The sequence below is a fragment of the Orbicella franksi genome, chromosome 8 (assembly GCF_964199315.1).
Source record: "Orbicella franksi chromosome 8, jaOrbFran1.1, whole genome shotgun sequence".
NCBI classification, from domain to species: Eukaryota; Metazoa; Cnidaria; class Anthozoa; order Scleractinia; family Merulinidae; genus Orbicella; species Orbicella franksi.
This window is the reverse complement of record NC_138152.1, coordinates 31161149-31179984: the sequence shown is the minus strand read 5'-3', so window position 1 is coordinate 31179984 and position 18836 is coordinate 31161149. Positions and strand designations below refer to the sequence as shown.

At 36.3% G+C, this 18836-nt stretch overlaps 3 protein-coding genes across 4 annotated transcripts; 2 read left to right on the top strand and 1 right to left on the bottom strand.

Annotated features, from left to right (window-relative positions):
• The first annotated feature begins 338 nt into the window (after positions 1-338).
• On the top strand, positions 339-3162 carry LOC145494918 (E3 ubiquitin-protein ligase RNF181-like). Of its 2 annotated transcripts, none has more exons than XM_081474481.1 (7): positions 339-616; positions 835-873; positions 965-1048; positions 1360-1400; positions 1718-1792; positions 2551-2625; positions 2849-3162. In XM_081474481.1, the coding sequence occupies exons 1-7, from the start codon at positions 559-561 to the stop codon at positions 2906-2908; spliced, it is 432 nt and encodes a 143-aa protein (XP_081330607.1). In that variant the 5' UTR covers positions 339-558; the 3' UTR covers positions 2909-3162. The 2 variants fall into 2 exon arrangements, with proteins under 2 accessions (XP_081330607.1, XP_081330606.1); XM_081474480.1 differs by having other exon boundaries at positions 960-1048; positions 2849-3159.
• Positions 3163-3850: 688 nt separating this feature from the next.
• LOC145494915 (biogenesis of lysosome-related organelles complex 1 subunit 2-like) lies at positions 3851-6004 on the top strand. The gene is made up of 4 exons (XM_081474478.1): positions 3851-4180; positions 4532-4651; positions 4955-5059; positions 5409-6004. The coding sequence occupies exons 1-4, from the start codon at positions 3949-3951 to the stop codon at positions 5438-5440; spliced, it is 489 nt and encodes a 162-aa protein (XP_081330604.1). The 5' UTR covers positions 3851-3948; the 3' UTR covers positions 5441-6004.
• Positions 6005-6180: 176 nt separating this feature from the next.
• LOC145494894 (nucleolar RNA helicase 2-like) lies at positions 6181-18827 on the bottom strand. The gene is made up of 22 exons (XM_081474449.1): positions 18448-18827; positions 16783-16948; positions 16141-16204; positions 15807-15897; positions 15556-15639; positions 15097-15116; positions 14698-14772; positions 14517-14555; positions 14299-14377; positions 13854-13950; positions 13569-13657; positions 13164-13309; positions 12897-12956; positions 12326-12415; positions 11998-12054; positions 11586-11690; positions 11242-11361; positions 10810-10883; positions 10573-10732; positions 9508-9636; positions 9037-9081; positions 6181-8353 (listed from the first exon to the last, which is right to left on the bottom strand). Exons 2-22 carry the CDS (start codon positions 16890-16892, stop codon positions 8081-8083), a joined length of 2007 nt encoding a protein of 668 aa, XP_081330575.1. The 5' UTR covers positions 16893-16948; positions 18448-18827; the 3' UTR covers positions 6181-8080.
• Positions 18828-18836: the final 9 nt, after the last annotated feature.

The window sequence follows — 18836 nt, the reverse complement described above, 5'->3', positions numbered from 1 at the left end:
ATGCCAGATTTCATAGGTACAATATTGGACCTGGAAGCTTTTATTGAGCGCCGCCGTGAAATAACATAACTTTTCTTCTTTACAGAGGTTTACAAAGGCGCGACGTCTAAAAATTCAAAGAATGGCGCACAAGTAGGAGGGAACATCTTAATCGCTCTTGATTGAGTCGTTTAAGATAAACGGATAACCTTTGTTACCTTTATACATGACTTTATATAGTATTCACATTTCGCTCGTTCCGTAGCCACCCGGCCCACGGAATCTGGTAACGAGAACAAGAAAAGAATCCAAGAAGGTATCATACATGAAGAATTACATGAAGAACAAACATGACTTGAACAAGATGGCCGCCGTATGAATTTTCTAGCTAAAGGGTATTTGCTGATTCCTTTGGTGCCAGGAATAAGCTTGGTTCTTTTTCGATCAACAGTTCGAATTTCATACTAAACTGAAAGTTTGCAGAGATTTCTTTTCTCCGAAGGTTCAATTCCTTCATCATTTTAATAGAGGTGCAGAATTCTGCTGTGTCATAGCTCGATAAAATGGCATCTTATTTTGATGAGCACGAACTCACAGACCGAACAAGCAATCCTGATTTCTTCCTTGAGCTCGCAAGGTGTAGTAAATTTATTATTTAATAGGCTCTAAGTTTTAGGATACGTTTCTAACAGAGTGGGAAAACAGTCAGAACGTTTTTTGATGAGTTGATAAATTCTGTAATCTCACTGAGCTTAATTTTGACTAATAAAATAATTGAATTATATAGAAAGGTAAAGAGCCGAAACTTGATCATGAATTATTTCACTATAACACGGCTTGTGTTTCATCTCTCAGGATGCTTCTGTCTGCCAGTGATCTGCTTGACATTGCAAGGTATGTATTCGTCAAATAAAATTTATCAATAACTGTATTGTCAGTTACTTATTATTGTGCATTATTTATTAATTTCTTTTTTAAAGAGCAGCATTTGATCAAATTCAAGCACCACCAGCTTCCAAAGAAGTTGTAGAATCTCTACCAGCTGTACCCATAACTGCTGAACACATTGGTATGTTATGTGCACAACTACACAATGTCTAACAATTCTGCTCCATGCTTGTAACAGTTTGCATGCACCGTTTCGTACTACTTTTTCATTCATTATTGACTTTGATTTTTGAAAAAAAGCAGCTGCATTTTTGACAAAACAACATCCACTGTCAGTTGCTTAATGAATCAAGTGCAAGTAACATGTATGCTTATGAAGCTTGGAACAAACATGCAGGTACTACATCATCCCAGGGGCTTATAAGTAGACTTGTGTCATCTTGTATATTATATCTGTTATTATTTTGGTTGTAATTGTTTGTTGTTTGTTAGTTAAAGGCTGTTCCTGTCCCATTTGTCAAGCAGAATATAAGGTGAGTAACTCTTATTTACTGGGCACCTAGCTAGCTTATCTTTTCTAGTTTAAGTCTCCACTTATTGCAACAACTCGTTAATAGATTTATAAAGGTGTCTATCCACACATTCAGTCCATTTGATATCAATTTTCAATGCACCTAAACCATTTAGAATTGTATTAAATGCATTACCATTTAGACAAGGATGGTTACAGTCAGACCTCTGAGCCCTCAGTGGTTATTTATACTAGCTCCCATATTATTTGGAGACAGTTCCATGTTTTGGTTTATTTATCAATCTTCTGACTGCATATTTGCTTGTTTCTTGATGTCAGATTGGTGAAAATGTCAAGCAGCTTCCATGTGACCATATGTTCCATCAGAGTTGTATTCTACCTTGGTTATCAAAGGTAATAATCACAGGTCTCTACACATCAGTGACCAAATTTCTGTGATCGGAGAAATACAACAGTTCTTTGATACCAGCCATAAGCATAAGTACTATTTCAAGACTAGGAAAAAAATTCAGGAAATTCTAAACAGATAAAATAATTTGATAATGTGATGAGTTTTATTGGGAATATATTGAGGAAGAAAAGAAAAGAGAATAATTCCCAAAAGAGAAAGTACGAACGGGGCAGGAGTACCAATGCGAGGTACTTCCCACAATGTTATATATAGAATACTCCAGCTAATAGGTCGACTGAAACATGCAGCCTTGAACACCCATGTTATGGTCAATTGACAGCTGTCAAAACAAGGTAGCCGCTGACTAGTATGACGTGAACATCACAGACTCAGGTTTAGAGCTCATGAGTTGACCACTGACCAAGCACTGGTTTTCAATTTGATCGTAGGGTCATGTCAAGTTAACTTGTTAATCAGGGCCGGGTTGTTCTGAAGGTATACAAATGTTTTTCACTGCTTTTGTTTTGTGCAGTTTGAGATAATTGAAACTCAGAACAGAAGGCCAAACCATGTAAACAGTAAATCTCACCGTAAAGTTACAAAACTCAAATCAAAATTCTCGCTTATCCTGGGTTAGCTTAATTGGGGTTTGAACAACCCGACCCAGGAGCTCCACTTATAGGCTTGGCTAAATCTGTATATTATAAATAAGATATTACTATGAGACTGTGATCATTGAATCTTGTGCTTTTTCTTTTAGACTAACAGTTGTCCTCTGTGCAGACATGAGTTGCCTACAGACGACCCTGAATATGAAGAAATGAAAAATTTAAAGGTATTAGGACATCATTCTGTATGCAGTTCCACAAATGTGTTTTTCTTTTTTTTAATTCAATGAATCTAGATGTTTGATGAAAGTCTTACAGTCAGTAAATATGTATTGTTATGAAAGTTAGAATTTTTAAATAATAAATCATTGATCAGTTAAAAAATAGCCATAACATGATGTATCTTTAAATAATATGTGGTATTTTACATTTATATAATTTTCTTCACAGGTTAAGGAGCAAGACCAGCAGTTTCGAGTGGAAACACTTCATGACTCCATGTTTTCCTGACAGAAACAAAATGTCTAACAGCTTCAAGCGCTACGATATATTATTATATTTTAGGTATATTGTGATAGAAAATACCCACATATATCCCAGGAACAGTTCAAGACACTTTTATTGACAAAATGGAAAAACTATCCCAAGCAAAGTCTTTTATGGAAGACTGGAAAATTGAAAACAAAATACTAGAGTAATACATGTGTTCATGTTCAAAATAAAGGTATACAAGTTAACACTGCACCAGCATCCTCATTGTGTCTCCCTTCCATTACCCAAATATAATGTTTCAATGTTGAACTCTGATGTAAACATTCTTATTAGGTACTGGATTGGCCAACATGCATTTCAAATTTATACAGTTAAGTTTGATAGTTTGAGTAATTTGTTTCGATGATCTTTCCATAGCTTCATTTAGTCACAAGTTCTCAGAATATATTTTATCCAGCTTGTGTGACAACCAGCACTCTCTAAGCATAACTGAAGTGCAACAAGGACTGGAACATCTGAAAGATGTTGGCAGACAATAAATGAAGACAATAATATTATTCTCTTTTAAACTACTTCATAGGATACTAATAACCAAAAAGGAACTTAAAAGATACAAAATTAAACCGGATGATGAATGTTTTTTTTTTTGCAAAGGTCCAGATTCCCTTGAACACACATTCTTGGCTTGCCCTGTTGCTGAGGACTCTTACCACGAAATGATGATATGGTTGAATAATTAAACCAACAGAAATCCCAATTCAATATGACTAAGCAGTAACTTGTTTTTAATGATTTTACACTACCCGTAGGATCACAACATCTACTGAGGTGGAAATTCATAATTTTCATAACACTACTGATTGTTGTTACTGGGGACAAATGACAGATGCAATACCGCATAAAACCCCAGTTACCGTCCCTTAAAGAGACAAATCTGATTCCCATTTCTATTTCCTACTTTTTCTTTTCTTCTTTTTCTTATTTCATAAGTCCCAGGGGGCCTGGGAACGAGCAGTTATTTTAGAGTAGGATTTGGGCTCAAGTCTGTTAGATCCAATATGGCGGCGACGAGAGAACAAAATACACAGAGTTTAGAACAAGAAGACGAAGCCATGAGTGGAGGGAAAGCCATAGTTAAAGATCCAGCAGAGGTTTCTTCTGAGCCCGTGTTAGAAGAACCTTCTGGATTAGATGAACCCAAAGCTTCCGGTGGCGAAGTGCTGTCTTTGAAAGATTGTTGCAAGGAGGCGTTCAAGAAGATAACAGAGTACTTGAACGGCGAACTAGCTGGTGAGAATCACGTGAAATGTTGTAGATTATGTGTTCGATGGGCATGAATTATGATGCAACCACGTTATAGACTTTGTTGTTTAAATCCTCCTTTTGCCAATGGTACAGAGTTTGAACAATTATCAAATGGTCAAATTTTCGCTCGAATCCAGTTTCTTAGCTAATTCTGAGAATAAGATAATACTTTTAATATAAGTCTTATGTGATGTGCTGAGTTTAAGTGGTATTGGTAATTGTGTGAGGAATGGCAGGGTTCGTTATAGCTGGGACAACAAAACATTGTCATTGATCCTGTGGTCACTTGAGCTTATTATTATATATTCACTTGCTAGCTTGTGATGTTATTTTCAGGTTCAATACAGGACTATGTTCTTCTTGAAAAGCTGAATAAGTTGACAGTTACAAAATATAGTGAAATGTCAGACACTGCAAAGACTCTCATCACAGTCATGGGGGAGCTGGACAAGAAATGTAAGGATTTGTATCAATGTATGGTAATTTAGAATATGAAAAGGTTAAGAGAGAGGATTCTTGGATCATGGTGCATCAAAGGAACTGACGAATCCTTGCCGACTGGATCCACTGGTTGCTTTGATGTACCATGATTGCGAGAGATCTTGGATTATTGGGCTCTATCTGGATCATCCCAAAGAAACAAACAATTAATCAACTCTCTAAAAATTGCTGTTGATGTTATTAAGTGAGTCATAAACAGTCACTGTGACAGTCAGTAGAAAAAAAAGTGCAACTGTTTTCTATAATCATTGCCTTCAGATAAAAGCCTGGAGCCATATTTGGAGCAGATTGATAAAGTAGAGGACAGTGTTGCAAGCCTTGAACAAGCTGCATACAGATTAGATGCATATTCCAAGAGACTAGGTGAGTCATATTCCACACTCAAGTTGTCTTGAATCCTGGTATCATAATTACATTCTGACCACATACTACATGTAGTTCAACATTCTTTTTATAATAACACAGTTTTGAGGCATGTGACATGATAGATGTAGGGTGCATTCTTTTTGTACAATCACAAGGTGCATATACAGCATTACTCCACGGGTGAATTTTACTTTTTTGGTAGCAGATTTATTGTAAAGGTTAAACTTAGGGAATATTCAAAAATCATTTTTTTTTTTTTTTTTTGTTGTTGCAACTTTTAGGGGAGGAAGGTAATGCAGGAACTGCTAATAATTATTAACAATTCCAATTTATATTCTGTTTACAGAAGCCAAATTCAAGAAGTTGGAAAGAAGATGATACCAGACCAGCCATTAACTGTCATCACACAAACTAACAGACATAAACGAACTGTTTTCTATTGCATTACAGATTAAAAAAAATTATGGTATCAAATGGGAACCAAAACTGGCTATGACACTTGTTGTAAAAACTTAATGCTTTGATACCGAATAACAATCAACTTCTTGTTTCAAGCAGATAGGCAATTGATGAGTTAAAAAAAAATTCACCACTGAGGGGGCTATAGATCTACTCCAAAGAGGGTCAAATGTGATTTTGGAGTGGGGAGAATCTGCTGAGCATTGTGAGTGCAGGTGAAATGTTACATGAAGAGTGACAGCACCTGATCGATCCACTTGACTTTGTGCCTGCACTTGCCTTGCACAGCAGATTTCTCTAACAAATGTCTGAATATCTGTGGAGGAGAGAGCAAAGGGGCATGCTGTTGATGTAGCACCAAATGTTGTGAGCTTAATGTACCTGAATACATGAGAACAAGTATAGGCCTGATCCCAGCTTGACCCAAGACAGTTTTTGATACTCAGGAAGACAGTAAATCAGACGGCAAATTTTAGACAAAGTCATTCATAGAGTCAAAATGTAAGAGTACAAATGTGGGGAGTGAAAATATCATAATTTATTTAGGTTTTTAATTAAAACTTTTGTGAACCTGGCTCCATAAAATGCTCAAAGTACACTGTTAAGGAAGTAGACACTTGTGTCACAGTGTGTGTTGACTTTTATGCTAAGGTTATTCTAGCAATCTATTTGCCAGCAAGACAGGGCTGTCAATAAGGGCTGTAACCTATAGCACCTGTTATGGCTGTGCATGCTTGATGGGCCCTTGATGGTATGGAAGAACTTGCCTGTAGCTGGTACAATTCACCCATAAAGTGACAAGTTTGTTACAGGTGTGAAGATCAAGGCTACAGGTGATTGAAAACTTAATGACAGCCCTGGCAAGAGGTGTGGTGGCTGGTTTCACTAGTGCATTAGCCTAAGCATAAGTAAAGCAGCACTCAAAGCTGAAGTATGGTAAAGTAGCATGTTTTGCTTAGGAAATTTTCGAAAAAAAAAAGTTGCAGATTATTAACATCTTATTGTGTCTTTCTTACTGTACTATGCGCTCCTAGTGAAAACCAGCAGTAAAAAATATGGACTTAATGAAAACATCCTAAGAAGTAGAATTAAATAATTTGTATTGAGTTTGATAAGATGTTCGTAGCATTGTTTTCAGTTGATATGTTTACTGGTTTTAACATGGTTATGGTTAAGCCGTTCTGACTTGGAAGATGTCACTTAGAAGATGTTAACTTACATGACTGAATTGGATACTTTAACACCAAAATAGCAGTGAAACATTTTGTAGATCTCAAGTCAGTTATGCAAGTTAACATTGCAAAAATGAAGCTGTTAATTATTTGTTTTGAACATCTTTCCATTGGTTTCATTACCAGCCAGTAATCTCAAACCAAAATATGGTAGACTCATTGATAAACTACTCTTTGCCTTTCTAAACTCCTTGATTAGCTGAGCAGTTGGAAAACCGAGAGAGAGATGTGCAAAAAACTGAACCAAAAGCATGACTTTTCACATAACAACAAAAATGCATTTCACCATTATTATAGCCTGAATCTCTTCAACTATAAACATATTTTACCATAAATTTGTACCATTAACAAGCGTGATCCATTAAAACTTTAAAAAGCAGGCAAGTCAAAGACCCTGAAGCTTACATGTGTGTTCCTGCTTCAGTTAAACATTTACTTACAGCAACTAATAAATTATGTAAAACAAAAGAAGCATAAGATACTGTGTATGTCGTTAGTGAGCAGTTCATAACTATAAATGATAAACCATGAATGAGAAACCCAGCATTATAAAATAAAAAATACAGTAAATAAACTGATCATAACAAACAATATTGACCTCTTTTCTTCTTACGTCAAAACAACGGTGAAGAAATCCTCGTATCCTAGGGTGACCACTGAAATGTCATAAAATGTTTCACCAGCAGTAACTTACTGTAGTGCTGTTTATTTCTAAAATTTTCCAAAGTGAAAAGTCAAGGCGGACAAAATTTACTAATTCTTTTTTGAGGGGGTTCAGGGTTAATTGACAATTAAATCTCTTACATACAGAGATAAGAAATGAAATATTGTATTGTGACATATGCACATGACATTTTGAGACGATCGGTAAAGACAAATTATGGGTGATTATGAAAGCATAATAATTATACTTGTTAATACGAAATCATAACTACTATTATATGGCTTGTGTTTGCAGCCGATGTAACATGTGCTCTGCCTAACTAATTCTAGGGCATTGCATTATTCTCCTGTAATGCGCATGGGCTGATTACGCACCTGCAAAAACAAAGCAAAAAGCCATATAATAGACAACTTATTTACCTTGAACGTTTGGTCTTTGCGGGAAAATTGCAAACTTTGGCCTTGCAGTATTGACCTCGCTATCGCTCAGTCAATAAAGCTAGGCCTCGGTTTGAGAATTTTCCCCAAAGACGTCACTCAGTTAGTAAGTAGTTATTAATATCTTCTTTTGAGAATCTGAATCTTTTTGGTTACTTATCTAACTTCCTCATTAAATTCTTCGTTCTTGTCACAGGATGACAGTCCAATTTCCTTTTTGCACTTATCAATCAAAATTGAAACCTTTGCGGTAAGAGTCCTTTCCACGGTAACGATCTGGAATGAAACCTCTTTCAAATGACGCCTTTCCACCATAACCACTCCGAGATTGATCCCTTTGACCAGTTCTCTGGTTCACAAATCCCTCTCGATCATATCTGTCTCTATAGCCTGGTTTTCTGTCACCGCCCATTGGGTCACGCGGAGGTCTTTCAAGCAGCTCTGGAAGTTCAGTTATTTTTGTAAGTATTACTCCTCCTCTGCCTTCCAACCAATATTCCTGTGATGAAAATAATTCAAAAACTTGTTTACACTTTTCCATTCAATTTGGTACTCTTTGCTAAGCTGAAGGGCCAGCTCAGGGCTAGGGCTCAGCTAGTTTTGCCCATCATCTAAAACTTTTTACCTGGACAGATTATAGTTTAACCCCTCAACACTGGACTAGTTTTTTCAATTAACAATTTGTTCGTACTGTAGCCAGGGGTTTCATTGACATTTTTAGCAAGAGGGCAACTGGTTCTCACAGGCAGATAAAACTTTTTGAACAGAACTTTATTCTAAGAAAAACCTTCCTCTAGATGGTCAAACCAGGCTGGCAAAATCATCCTCGCTGGTGGTCATTTTACCCAGTGCCTGGCCCTCAATGAAACCCCTGCTGTAGCACTATGTTGAGACTTACCCTGAGGTGACCTTAGCTAGGTCAAGAGGAGGGGGCCCTCTCTTATGCAACTTAACAGCTTTCCTTATTTCAAAGAAAAGGCCCACATTTACTTTGAAATTTAGGACTATTTCCACACTGTCCCCAGCCACAACCTCCTGTAAGTACTTAATTGGAGCCGCAATCAAGAACGAAGTCCTCCTACTGGCCAACTGTTATTAAATCACATTGTAAAAAAAACCTACTATTCTCAAGGAAAACCATGCACAATGCATCCTAACTTCAAGGGAGATGAAATGCCATACCTCTAATTTTTCTTGATGTTGATTTGGTACATCAAATACAACACTCTGTTGAGGTAACAGACCAATGTCAGCAAAAGGTCATATTAACCAGTCTCAGAAGCATATCACCTTGAAGAGGTGATATGCTTCTGCCAGTCTGTCATGCATGACAAATACATCAACCAGGGATTTAAGGAGTATGTGTGATCAACCAAATTTTAGCAACTGTCGGAATAAACATAAGTGCACTCAGGAAGAAAAAGGAGGAATCCTCTTTTCGACAAAAAATAATTTCAATTAATAAGTGTGGTTTACTATCAGCTACATGAATATGCATGCTCAATGACATTAACTCCTTAAAAAAGTTATACAGTAATAGTAAGAAATCCAGAGCACGTTATGTGTCTATGCAACATCAGACAGAATTCTGTACAATGAAAGCACCGTTCAACTAATATTAGTTTGCATTTAATATATAACATCACATCTCACCTGTCTGTCTTTACACATCCTCATAACTGCCACGTTGTCTTTCACTTCTGGGGTCTTTTCCATTGCACGCCACATGTAACCTGTTCCACGGATCTCCACAGGAGCCTTCAGTAGGTAGGTGGTGTGATCCTGAATACAATAAATGATATCATTATAGTCCATAATATGCACATACACATGCATGCAGTGGATTGGTCAACTTTAGTGCCAATAATAGACCACCCTCCAAAGTGACTAATATGAGGAATTTTAAACGTAGAAATAACATCAACTTGGAAAACAATCCTATAGTTCCAGATGGGATTTGAACCCACGACCCTAAATGGTCAGTTATCAAAATTCAGCCTAACACAATAGACCTCAGCATGAGGCTCTGGGGAATAAATACAGCAAACTCTGTAGTTATTCCCCAGAGCCTTGTACTGAGGTCTCTTCAGCATTGTTTTAGGCTGAATCTTAATAATTATATCGAAATTGGTAGATATTTCCTCAGTATGTTCCACCCCTACACCCATGACTTAAAATGTTTTCCTTTCTACGAAGCAAGAGATATAATAAAAATCTCATTAACCTCAATTTCTTAGTCTGTATTTTAAGATACAAATCGCCAGTCCTTTCCTGTGGGATTGTGGCAGGTATGCAGGATATTTGGACTGGTATTGTGTCATAAGGACATGACATTATTCACCAGCTGTTAGCAGCACTGGTTACATCAAGGACAATCACAAGTTCAACTTACGATAATCCAAAACATAAATCTAGATTCCATTGTACTTCTCATTTCCTTAAAAACAATGATCAGCTATAGGGTGTTTGAAAGCCAGAACTTCAATGCTTTTTATAGTTATCTTTGATAAAATATATTAATTTATTTCTGCTACTAAACATCACTTGAAAGAAATTTGCAACATTCTCTTGTTGTACTGTACAGTACTACCAAATTTTCATAACACACATTCCAGCAATATTTTGGCCTAGTTTTCACCAAACAATATCTTTTCACATTAGATTAAAATGCTATCTAGCCACAAACCAGGTTGAACATGATTATGTTTTTATACATACATCTCGCCCAGTCAAGAGAGATCGTGACTTGATCTCTTTGGTTCCAGAAATGTGAGCAAGTGAAGCTGCAACAGCATCCACTGCACCAAGTTTATCCACCAGTGCTTGAGCAGCACCACGGAACTTCTCAAGAACTTCAGGTGAAACCGTCTGTATATACCTAACACAACAGTAGTCAAATTATTATTAATAAGTTGCTCTAACACTGTTATCATCACCATCATCAAAATTTCTTACTTCTGGGCATCCATTGCTGAAGCTTCGACAATTTCATTTATTGATGGAGGTGAAATGTGTTTGAATTTAATTCCCTGTGGCAGAAAAAAAAAAAAATTAGTTACTAGTTTATTATTTTTTTTTAAAAATTACTATTAAAATAAAAATACTAGTGCATTATATATGGTACTTGCTTGATTTCGAAAACAATAACTACATGTACATGGCTTATGACCGTTTCCATGGAAGCAGTCTGTATGGTAAAATCCTGTCATAGTAAAAAACAATCAAAAGGCTTGGATTTACCTCAAGAACACCTTGCTATAAAATAATTAAAAATATATTATATCCATGATTGTAAGTCTGTACACTACGTGGATAAAGATATCTTCTTGGATTACAAATTAAAACATATTGAAATGTTTCAAAAAGAGTGTTGTTGCCAGTACTCACAGTTCTTCTTTCCACTGCACGTAATAATTGTTCCTCTCCTGACTTGTAAAATACAATGCTCATTCCATCACGGCCCGCTCTCCCTGTTCTTCCAGACCGATGAATGTACATATCAAGATCCTAAATCATAAGCACGGTTACTGGTACATGCATTTTCCTGATACTAATCTTTATCATGTGTAGTTCAAAATTTTATTATTTAGAAGTACAGGACTATACCTCAATTAGCTTTGTACTCTTCTGAGTAGCAGAAGTTGATGAATTACACTTTGAATGTCCATCTAGCTATCCTTCTCATGACTCAATAAAATAGAAGAGACATGCAGTATTTTTTTTAAGCCTACCTTAGGAGGTTCAGTCAGCACAACCAGATCAACTTCTGGGATATCCAAACCTCTTGCTGCGACATCTGTGGCTACCAGACAACGAACTTTTCCATCACGAAAACTCTGCCAATACCACAGAATGAATTAGAATGTATTAGATTGAATGAATGAATATAGGGGGTTCCATTAATCAACCAAAATACAGCATAAATTCAGTAAAATTAAAGGTACATTGCAAATATGTCAACTCTGAATTGGGACTTGTTTGAATAAGTTTTTAGAAGCAGGGCAAACCTAATGAAAATAATCACGTATTAATACATTTTGTACTGTTCATATAACATAGCTGTACAACATTAACTACTGGAGGTGAGGGTAGGTTGTCATAATTAGCAAATCAGGGGAAAATAATTAAGTAACAAAGGCATACTTTAAGAGTTATCTCTCTCTGCTCCTGAGCAATGTCTCCATGAAGAACCTGTGCATCCTGAACAAAACAGAAAACAGACATCTTTTTATTGAACAGATTGTTCAGTAATTAGGTAACTTGTATAAGTTATGAGTAACCGGTGAAGATTGATATCTTATGGTGTCCAGGTAGATGAAGCCAGAGTCTGCACTTAGAGCTACAAACATCAAGAACAACTACATGTAACTCTCACTTAGTGAGTGTGTAGTCACCAAGTTCAGAAACTTGGCTAAAATTACTCTCACTGAATTGATACTGGATCAGTAAGGCCTAACAGCCTGTGACTTACTTGCTTTAAGACAGAATTCAAGGCCAAACTGCTTGCTTCTCTTTTTGTGTCAGTAAATATAAGAGTTCTGCTGTGGGCACCACAATAAACCTAGAAACAAGAAATTGGGTAAGACAAAAAAAAAAAAAAAATACAAAGAATCAAAATTGATCTAGTGGTTGATCATCATCATTGTCGTCGTCATCAACAACATCAGCATCATCATCAATATCATCTCATCAAAGAAAGCTAAGCCACCTGACAGAAACTGGCAACTACGGGGGAAGGCAAGAGAGTTGCACACGGGGATGGTGGTAAGGGGAGAAGAGGAGCTACTAAACTGGCAAGAAAGGAAAGGACAACAGACACAACAGAAGCAAGTGCGAATTGATTGAGCCTTACATGGTAACCACTTTTAAATTACTTTCAGACCAAAATTGCATGGGACAGTGTGAAATAGACCAGCATGTCATTCATTTGGAGAAGCAATGCACCTGGCTACTTCATGCATGAGATAACAGAGTTATGGACTCATGAACAGAGACTTTACCAACTGCTTACAAGTAAATACAATATCGATATATTTCCCCACCTGTACAACATCACGCAGTGTGGAGGCTCTAGCTTCATACGGACATCTGATGGCCAGGTGCTGAAAGTAAACAAACAAATATACGAATATCAGCAGATGATGTTAACAGGTAGTAGTTAACACAGTTATCAAAAACAAACAAACAAAGAAAAACATATGGTGCGGTAAGTGGTCGGCATGTCTCAGAGTACAGAAATGAAAGCTTCAATTTTGAAAGCATTTCTCTATCAATTTATCATCTATTAGTTAGTTGCTGATTTGCCTTACTTGCACACTTTCAGATGCTTTCAGTTCCTGCTCTCCAATAAGGTCCACTATTTTCCTGTCATGGTTCATGTATTTCTCAGCAGTCTTGACAACCCAAGGTGGTAATGTTGCACTAAACAGTAGTGTCTGAGGCTTCTCTTCCCTAGCTGAAAAAACAAATAATTATCAACATTAAAAATAATTCAACACCACACAAAACTGATTTTAGCCAAGATTCACTTTACATCTTAAGAAAAAATAACCCAAAAAAATGATTTGTTCATCAGTTACTCTGATGTTTGTTCCAAATTAATCATATTCAGCATTCAGGGTCTTCAATTTACATGACAGCCCAGATAACTCTAGTTTGCAACTTTTTAATCCCTGTTATGGTAATGTGTTAGACAGAGAAGTTTGTTTACTCACAAGGGTTGTATGATTCTTCAAGGATGTCCTCAACAGACTGGGCGAATCCCATGTCCAACATCCTATCAACTTCATCAATAACCACGTGTCTGCAATGGATGAAAAGTTTCTACTAATTAGATACAATCGGTGTTGTACTACATCATCACACATACATTATAAAATGTTCATTAAAAACAAAAACAAAAAAAAACAGATCAAGTGTTAAAATTAACTTTTTACATACACCGTAAAGTCAATTGAAGCTGCAGTTTTGTATGAACAGAGAAATTCTACAGCACTTACTTCAACTGTGTAAGATCCAGTGTACCATTAACCATGTGATCAATGATTCTTCCAGGTGTTCCCACAACAATGTCTAGTCCATTTCTGATTGCCCCAGCTGAGAGGGTGACAACAAACAAGAATCAACAATCTGACAGTGTTCTGTTTAAAAATTTATTCATAGACTTCTCCATAATTTTTCCTTGGCTTGAAGCCACGTCCCTATCTATTTGGTGCCACTCTCAAGCTTTATGGCCTTTACAGATTTCATGATTATTCTCTACCTGTGCAGGCCTGAGTTGAGAATATTGTCCACAACTTACATGATTATAATCACATTGTACATGATCTGGCTAGCATGAACAGGAACCAGAGAAATCAGGATGTCACTTTTCAAACAAATTGTGAAGTAAAATGTAGATCAGAAAAGGATGGCTGTTCTATAATAATTAATGTACATGTATACCTTGTGGTCCATAAGACACTCCTCCATACAGACAGTGCATAGCAAGATCGGACTTCAAATAATCAAACTCATCACTAACCTGTGAAGTTAATGTAAAGCACAGAATCCACAGCTCATGAGGTACATGTACACCATTTGCTTAAAACATTCAGTGCAAAGCACATTGACTGGTTGACTTGCAACTGCCCTTGGATTTTAGCAAGTTTAAGAACTCTTACCTGCTTAGCAAGTTCTCGTGTTGGAGTCAAGACCAAAACCTGCACAATACAACACACAATAAGATGTCAAAAAAAAAACATTCTCAAGTTGATGACTTTCATTTTTATATCTTCTGCCTGAATTGAAAAATCAATCTAAAGCTGGAGATAATTAATAACTTGACAAAACTTTGATACCTACCATGGGTGCTCTTCCTCTCTTAACAGATAGCTTCTGTAACTTAAGCTTTTCAATTAATGGCAGTACAAATGACAGCTGAAAAAAACAACATATATGTGTAAAACCATGGCAAATGAAACAAAACCTAAGTGGCAAATGTTCTAAACTTACAATGCAGCTAAGATTGTGTTATCAAAGGGGTTTGAACTTTATGGGGTGGGGAAGGGGAATTGTTAGAACTTCCAACTATTCACATGACGGACACTTCCTCTGTGCAGATTTGTATAAATTTATTATCATTGTTGTTATTTACAATAATGAATTGCAGTCAATTACAGGTATGCTGACTAAGTTTTAATGCTGTCCATTCATACCCATGTTAACTGCATGATGCAGTTTCACAAAACGAGGCCCACTTACCGTTTTCCCCGTGCCCGTTCCTATAAAAAGACAAATCATTTTTATTAGTAATATTTATACACCCATAGGCCAGGGTTAGGGGACTGCAAGTTGGGGGACATGTACTGTATAACAGGGTCCTATCAGTGGCTGGGCACTGGGCAAATTGTCCAGCTGTAAGACATTTTGCCCACCTGGTTTGAGCATCCAGAAAACATTTTTGCTTATAAACTAGTTAAAAGTTGTAAAAGCCAATGGAACAAGACTATCCACATCATAGAAACAGGTTAGAATACAAATTGAGTAATGCAAGAAGGTATATTCCTAGGACGCTATTTAGCTTTCTTTATAGTATAGGCGAAGAGTAAACACAATTAATGAAAATGTGTGACTTGTGAACAGGTAGCCAGAGAGGAAGAACAGGAGAATCTGCAATAAGCATGACTGAGACATGTGAATATATTTCTATAACAAACTTACTCGCTTGTGCAATAAGATCTTCACCGTTGTATATGTAATCAAATGTTTCACTCTGGATAGGGAAAAGGTAATTGATTTTCTTTCCTAAGAAGAAAAAAAATTATACATCAAGACTAGATGTTAACTAATTAAATATTTAATTATAATTTACAGTGTACACATAAGGATTCAAGATGAACTTGTTATCAATAGTACATTTTATTAGTCAAATGAAGAATTTTGAGCCACAGAATAAATTAAATTAATCTAACCTTTCAGCTGCTCTATCGTCTCCTGTGAGAGTCTAAATTTAGAAAATTCTCCTGACTCAGATTGATCTTTCACTTCTTGCTCTGCTTCCTGCTGGACACACAATAAAAGTCTTGTTTAAGTTTGTCACTTACATGTACATGGGCTACACAGTCAAGCATGGTCTACAGTCTTTGTAATACCTAGATTGTGATTTCAACAGAGGTAAAGAGAGAAGTACTAAATTGTGAGAAAATCAATATAAAATTATCACAACCATCCTAATGAAGCAGCTTTTTAAAGCTTAAAAACTATCAAAATATTAAGCCAAGTTCCTGCTCTTCTACATTTATTTACCTTGATTTCAGGGTTCAAGATAGATAATGCTCTAGGAAGCTGGTAATTGCAAAGGCCTGTAGGTCTGTAAAGTAAATAATACATTTATTTCTCTTATCACTAACTAATAACAAAATATTATGTCTTCTACATGTTAAGGCCACAACATTTGAGAATTTGTGTACTCAAATCTGGAACAAAATGATATAAAATAGTTTGGGATATCCTTGGAAGTAATAGTAACTATTAATAATTATAAAGAATTACAGCATTCTGTAGATTAATGGGGAATAGATTCAGGGTTGGGATTAGCTATTTTATGGGTGTTCCCATTATTCTGTATTTTAGTGCTTACATGTTCACATATATTTTTAATGTACCTTCAAATATATTACAAGAAAAAAAATTGATTTGATCTTCATCTTGACAATTTAGACGAAGACTGGACTGAATGTTCTTAATAAAAATGTGCCAAGTGTACTAGTTAACTTTTATTTAGTGCAAGTGAAAGTTCCTGTTTAGTCAAAATAAACCTTGCAAACGTTTAAAAGCAGCACTGTTTTTAGCCTTGCACAATAGATCTGAGAAATATGGGCAAACTTTAACTGAAAGTTCACTAGCAAAAATTTGCAATATTTACACCAAAATTTGCCTTACCAGTACCTTTTTGTTAAGGAATATATGGTTCTTAGTTGTGTTGCGCTGCTCCTTTGCGGAAGACTTTTCATCCCCCTCAACAGCATTATGCCGCCTCTTCTTACTGAACTTGACATCCTTAGCTTTGATGGAAGAACCACTTTTTACAATTTCCAGTTATTTTTATATTTATCTTGAAAAAGAAGCAAACAACCAATTTAAAATTAAATCAATTCATTTTTCTACCGCTGATTAACCTGCACTGAAATAGACAATGTACAGAGCAGGGCTGTCATTAAGGTTTAAGTCAACTGTAGTCTTGATCTACACACCCATAACAAACTTAAAAGTGAAGAATGATCTTCACTTAATGCAATGATCATTCTTCACTTTCATCTACAACCGCAGTTCAAATATGAATTATTTCATATATACTTCACATCATTTCACTCCTCCCGGGAATATATGAACTCAATTAATTGACCTTGCTCTCAATGTGTGGCTTCATAGCTCAGTTGGTAGAGCATCGCACCAGCATTGTGGAGGTCACAGGTTCGAGTCCCATTGAAGCCCTGATTTTTTTCAGGCTTCTTGTTTCCAATTGCTTAAATTGGAAATTTACTGCGATGATCATTCTTCATTTTCATCTACAACCACAGTTCAAATATGAATTATTTCATATATACTTCACATAACAAACTTCTTACGTGTACACTTAAGATGAATTATATCAACTATAGTTAGCCTATAACATCCAGGGCCCATCAAACATACTCAGCCGTAGCAGGTGTTATGGGTCCCAATGATGGCTTTTCTATTGTTTCTACCTATATTAAGCGGCCAACCCCTTTTAAGCGGCCACAGTCCATTTCCCTGAGGGTGGCCATTTAATAGGGGTTCAACTGTATTCTCAAGAATAAGCTACAAGCATATCAACATGACTTAAAATCATGTCTTACTAAACATAAGCATGTTTTTAGATAGCATTAAAAAAATACCAGAATTTTTTAAATACAGTTCTAGTGAGGACACTTGAACTTTAAACACTTGACACTTATGCAGACTCCACTTTTGGGGCATTTTTTTGGTGACTACAGAATTAAGGCTCTTCCTGCAATATACAATACCAGTGTTTTCATAGTGTATAAAAAACTGAGTAAACACTATTGATGATACGAAAAACTTTCATTCCATAGTCGCTGAAAAAATGTGCAAAAAAATTAAATGTCAAGTGTTCACGGTGTGAGTGTCCCCAATATAAAAATTAGTTCTTCAAGTAACTGTTGTTTGGTGCTATGCCACTTGGTTTCTCAGTTCTGGATTCGATAGAAAGCATTTATCAACTAAAAATGTTGCTGACAAAGATTGTTAATCTATGGGCCTCATCGATTTAGTTGATTTCCACGCAGATTTCAGGTAAGCTTACACATGATTTTCCACGTGCAAGTTCAGTTTACATACAGCACACTAATTGCTTGATCACGATATTCTCTTGAATGATACTAACAAATCTCCATCATTTACGGATCACTTTTTTACGGCTTGTCGTTAATTTTAAGTCAGAAACTTAAACCAACAGCAAGCACTGGTCAAAATGTGACGCAACAACTTCATGTGCCGGTGGCCGCCATTTTGTACCGTCACGTGGTTTCCCTAAGACGCCAAGAAACACCAACTATAAAGCAAAGATACCTTTTTTTCTTCTTTTTCTGCTCTTTTTTCTTTCTTGGTGTTATTGTTTCAGTGCTGTTAGGAGTCCCGTCTTTCCATGAACGTTAAATATAAAAGGCTTACATGCATCGACCATGCAGCAGAACTCAGTGTAGCCGAGTGGGGAGAGGAAGACCGTAAACTGGGCCCGAGTAGATACTGAGATGTCGGGAAATTTCAGATATCCTCGGGTAATCGGATTTCTCATGTATAGAAGGCATTTTCCCTCTTTCTTTGTTCCTTTCAGCTAAGTTTTCCTCTAGGTCTACTCAACCTAAAAGGGTACTGGCTTAAACCTGTAGCTTTTTTTTTCTGGTGTTGGACTCAACATACTTTACGAAAACCGAAACCTTCCGACCTCCTCCGACAGT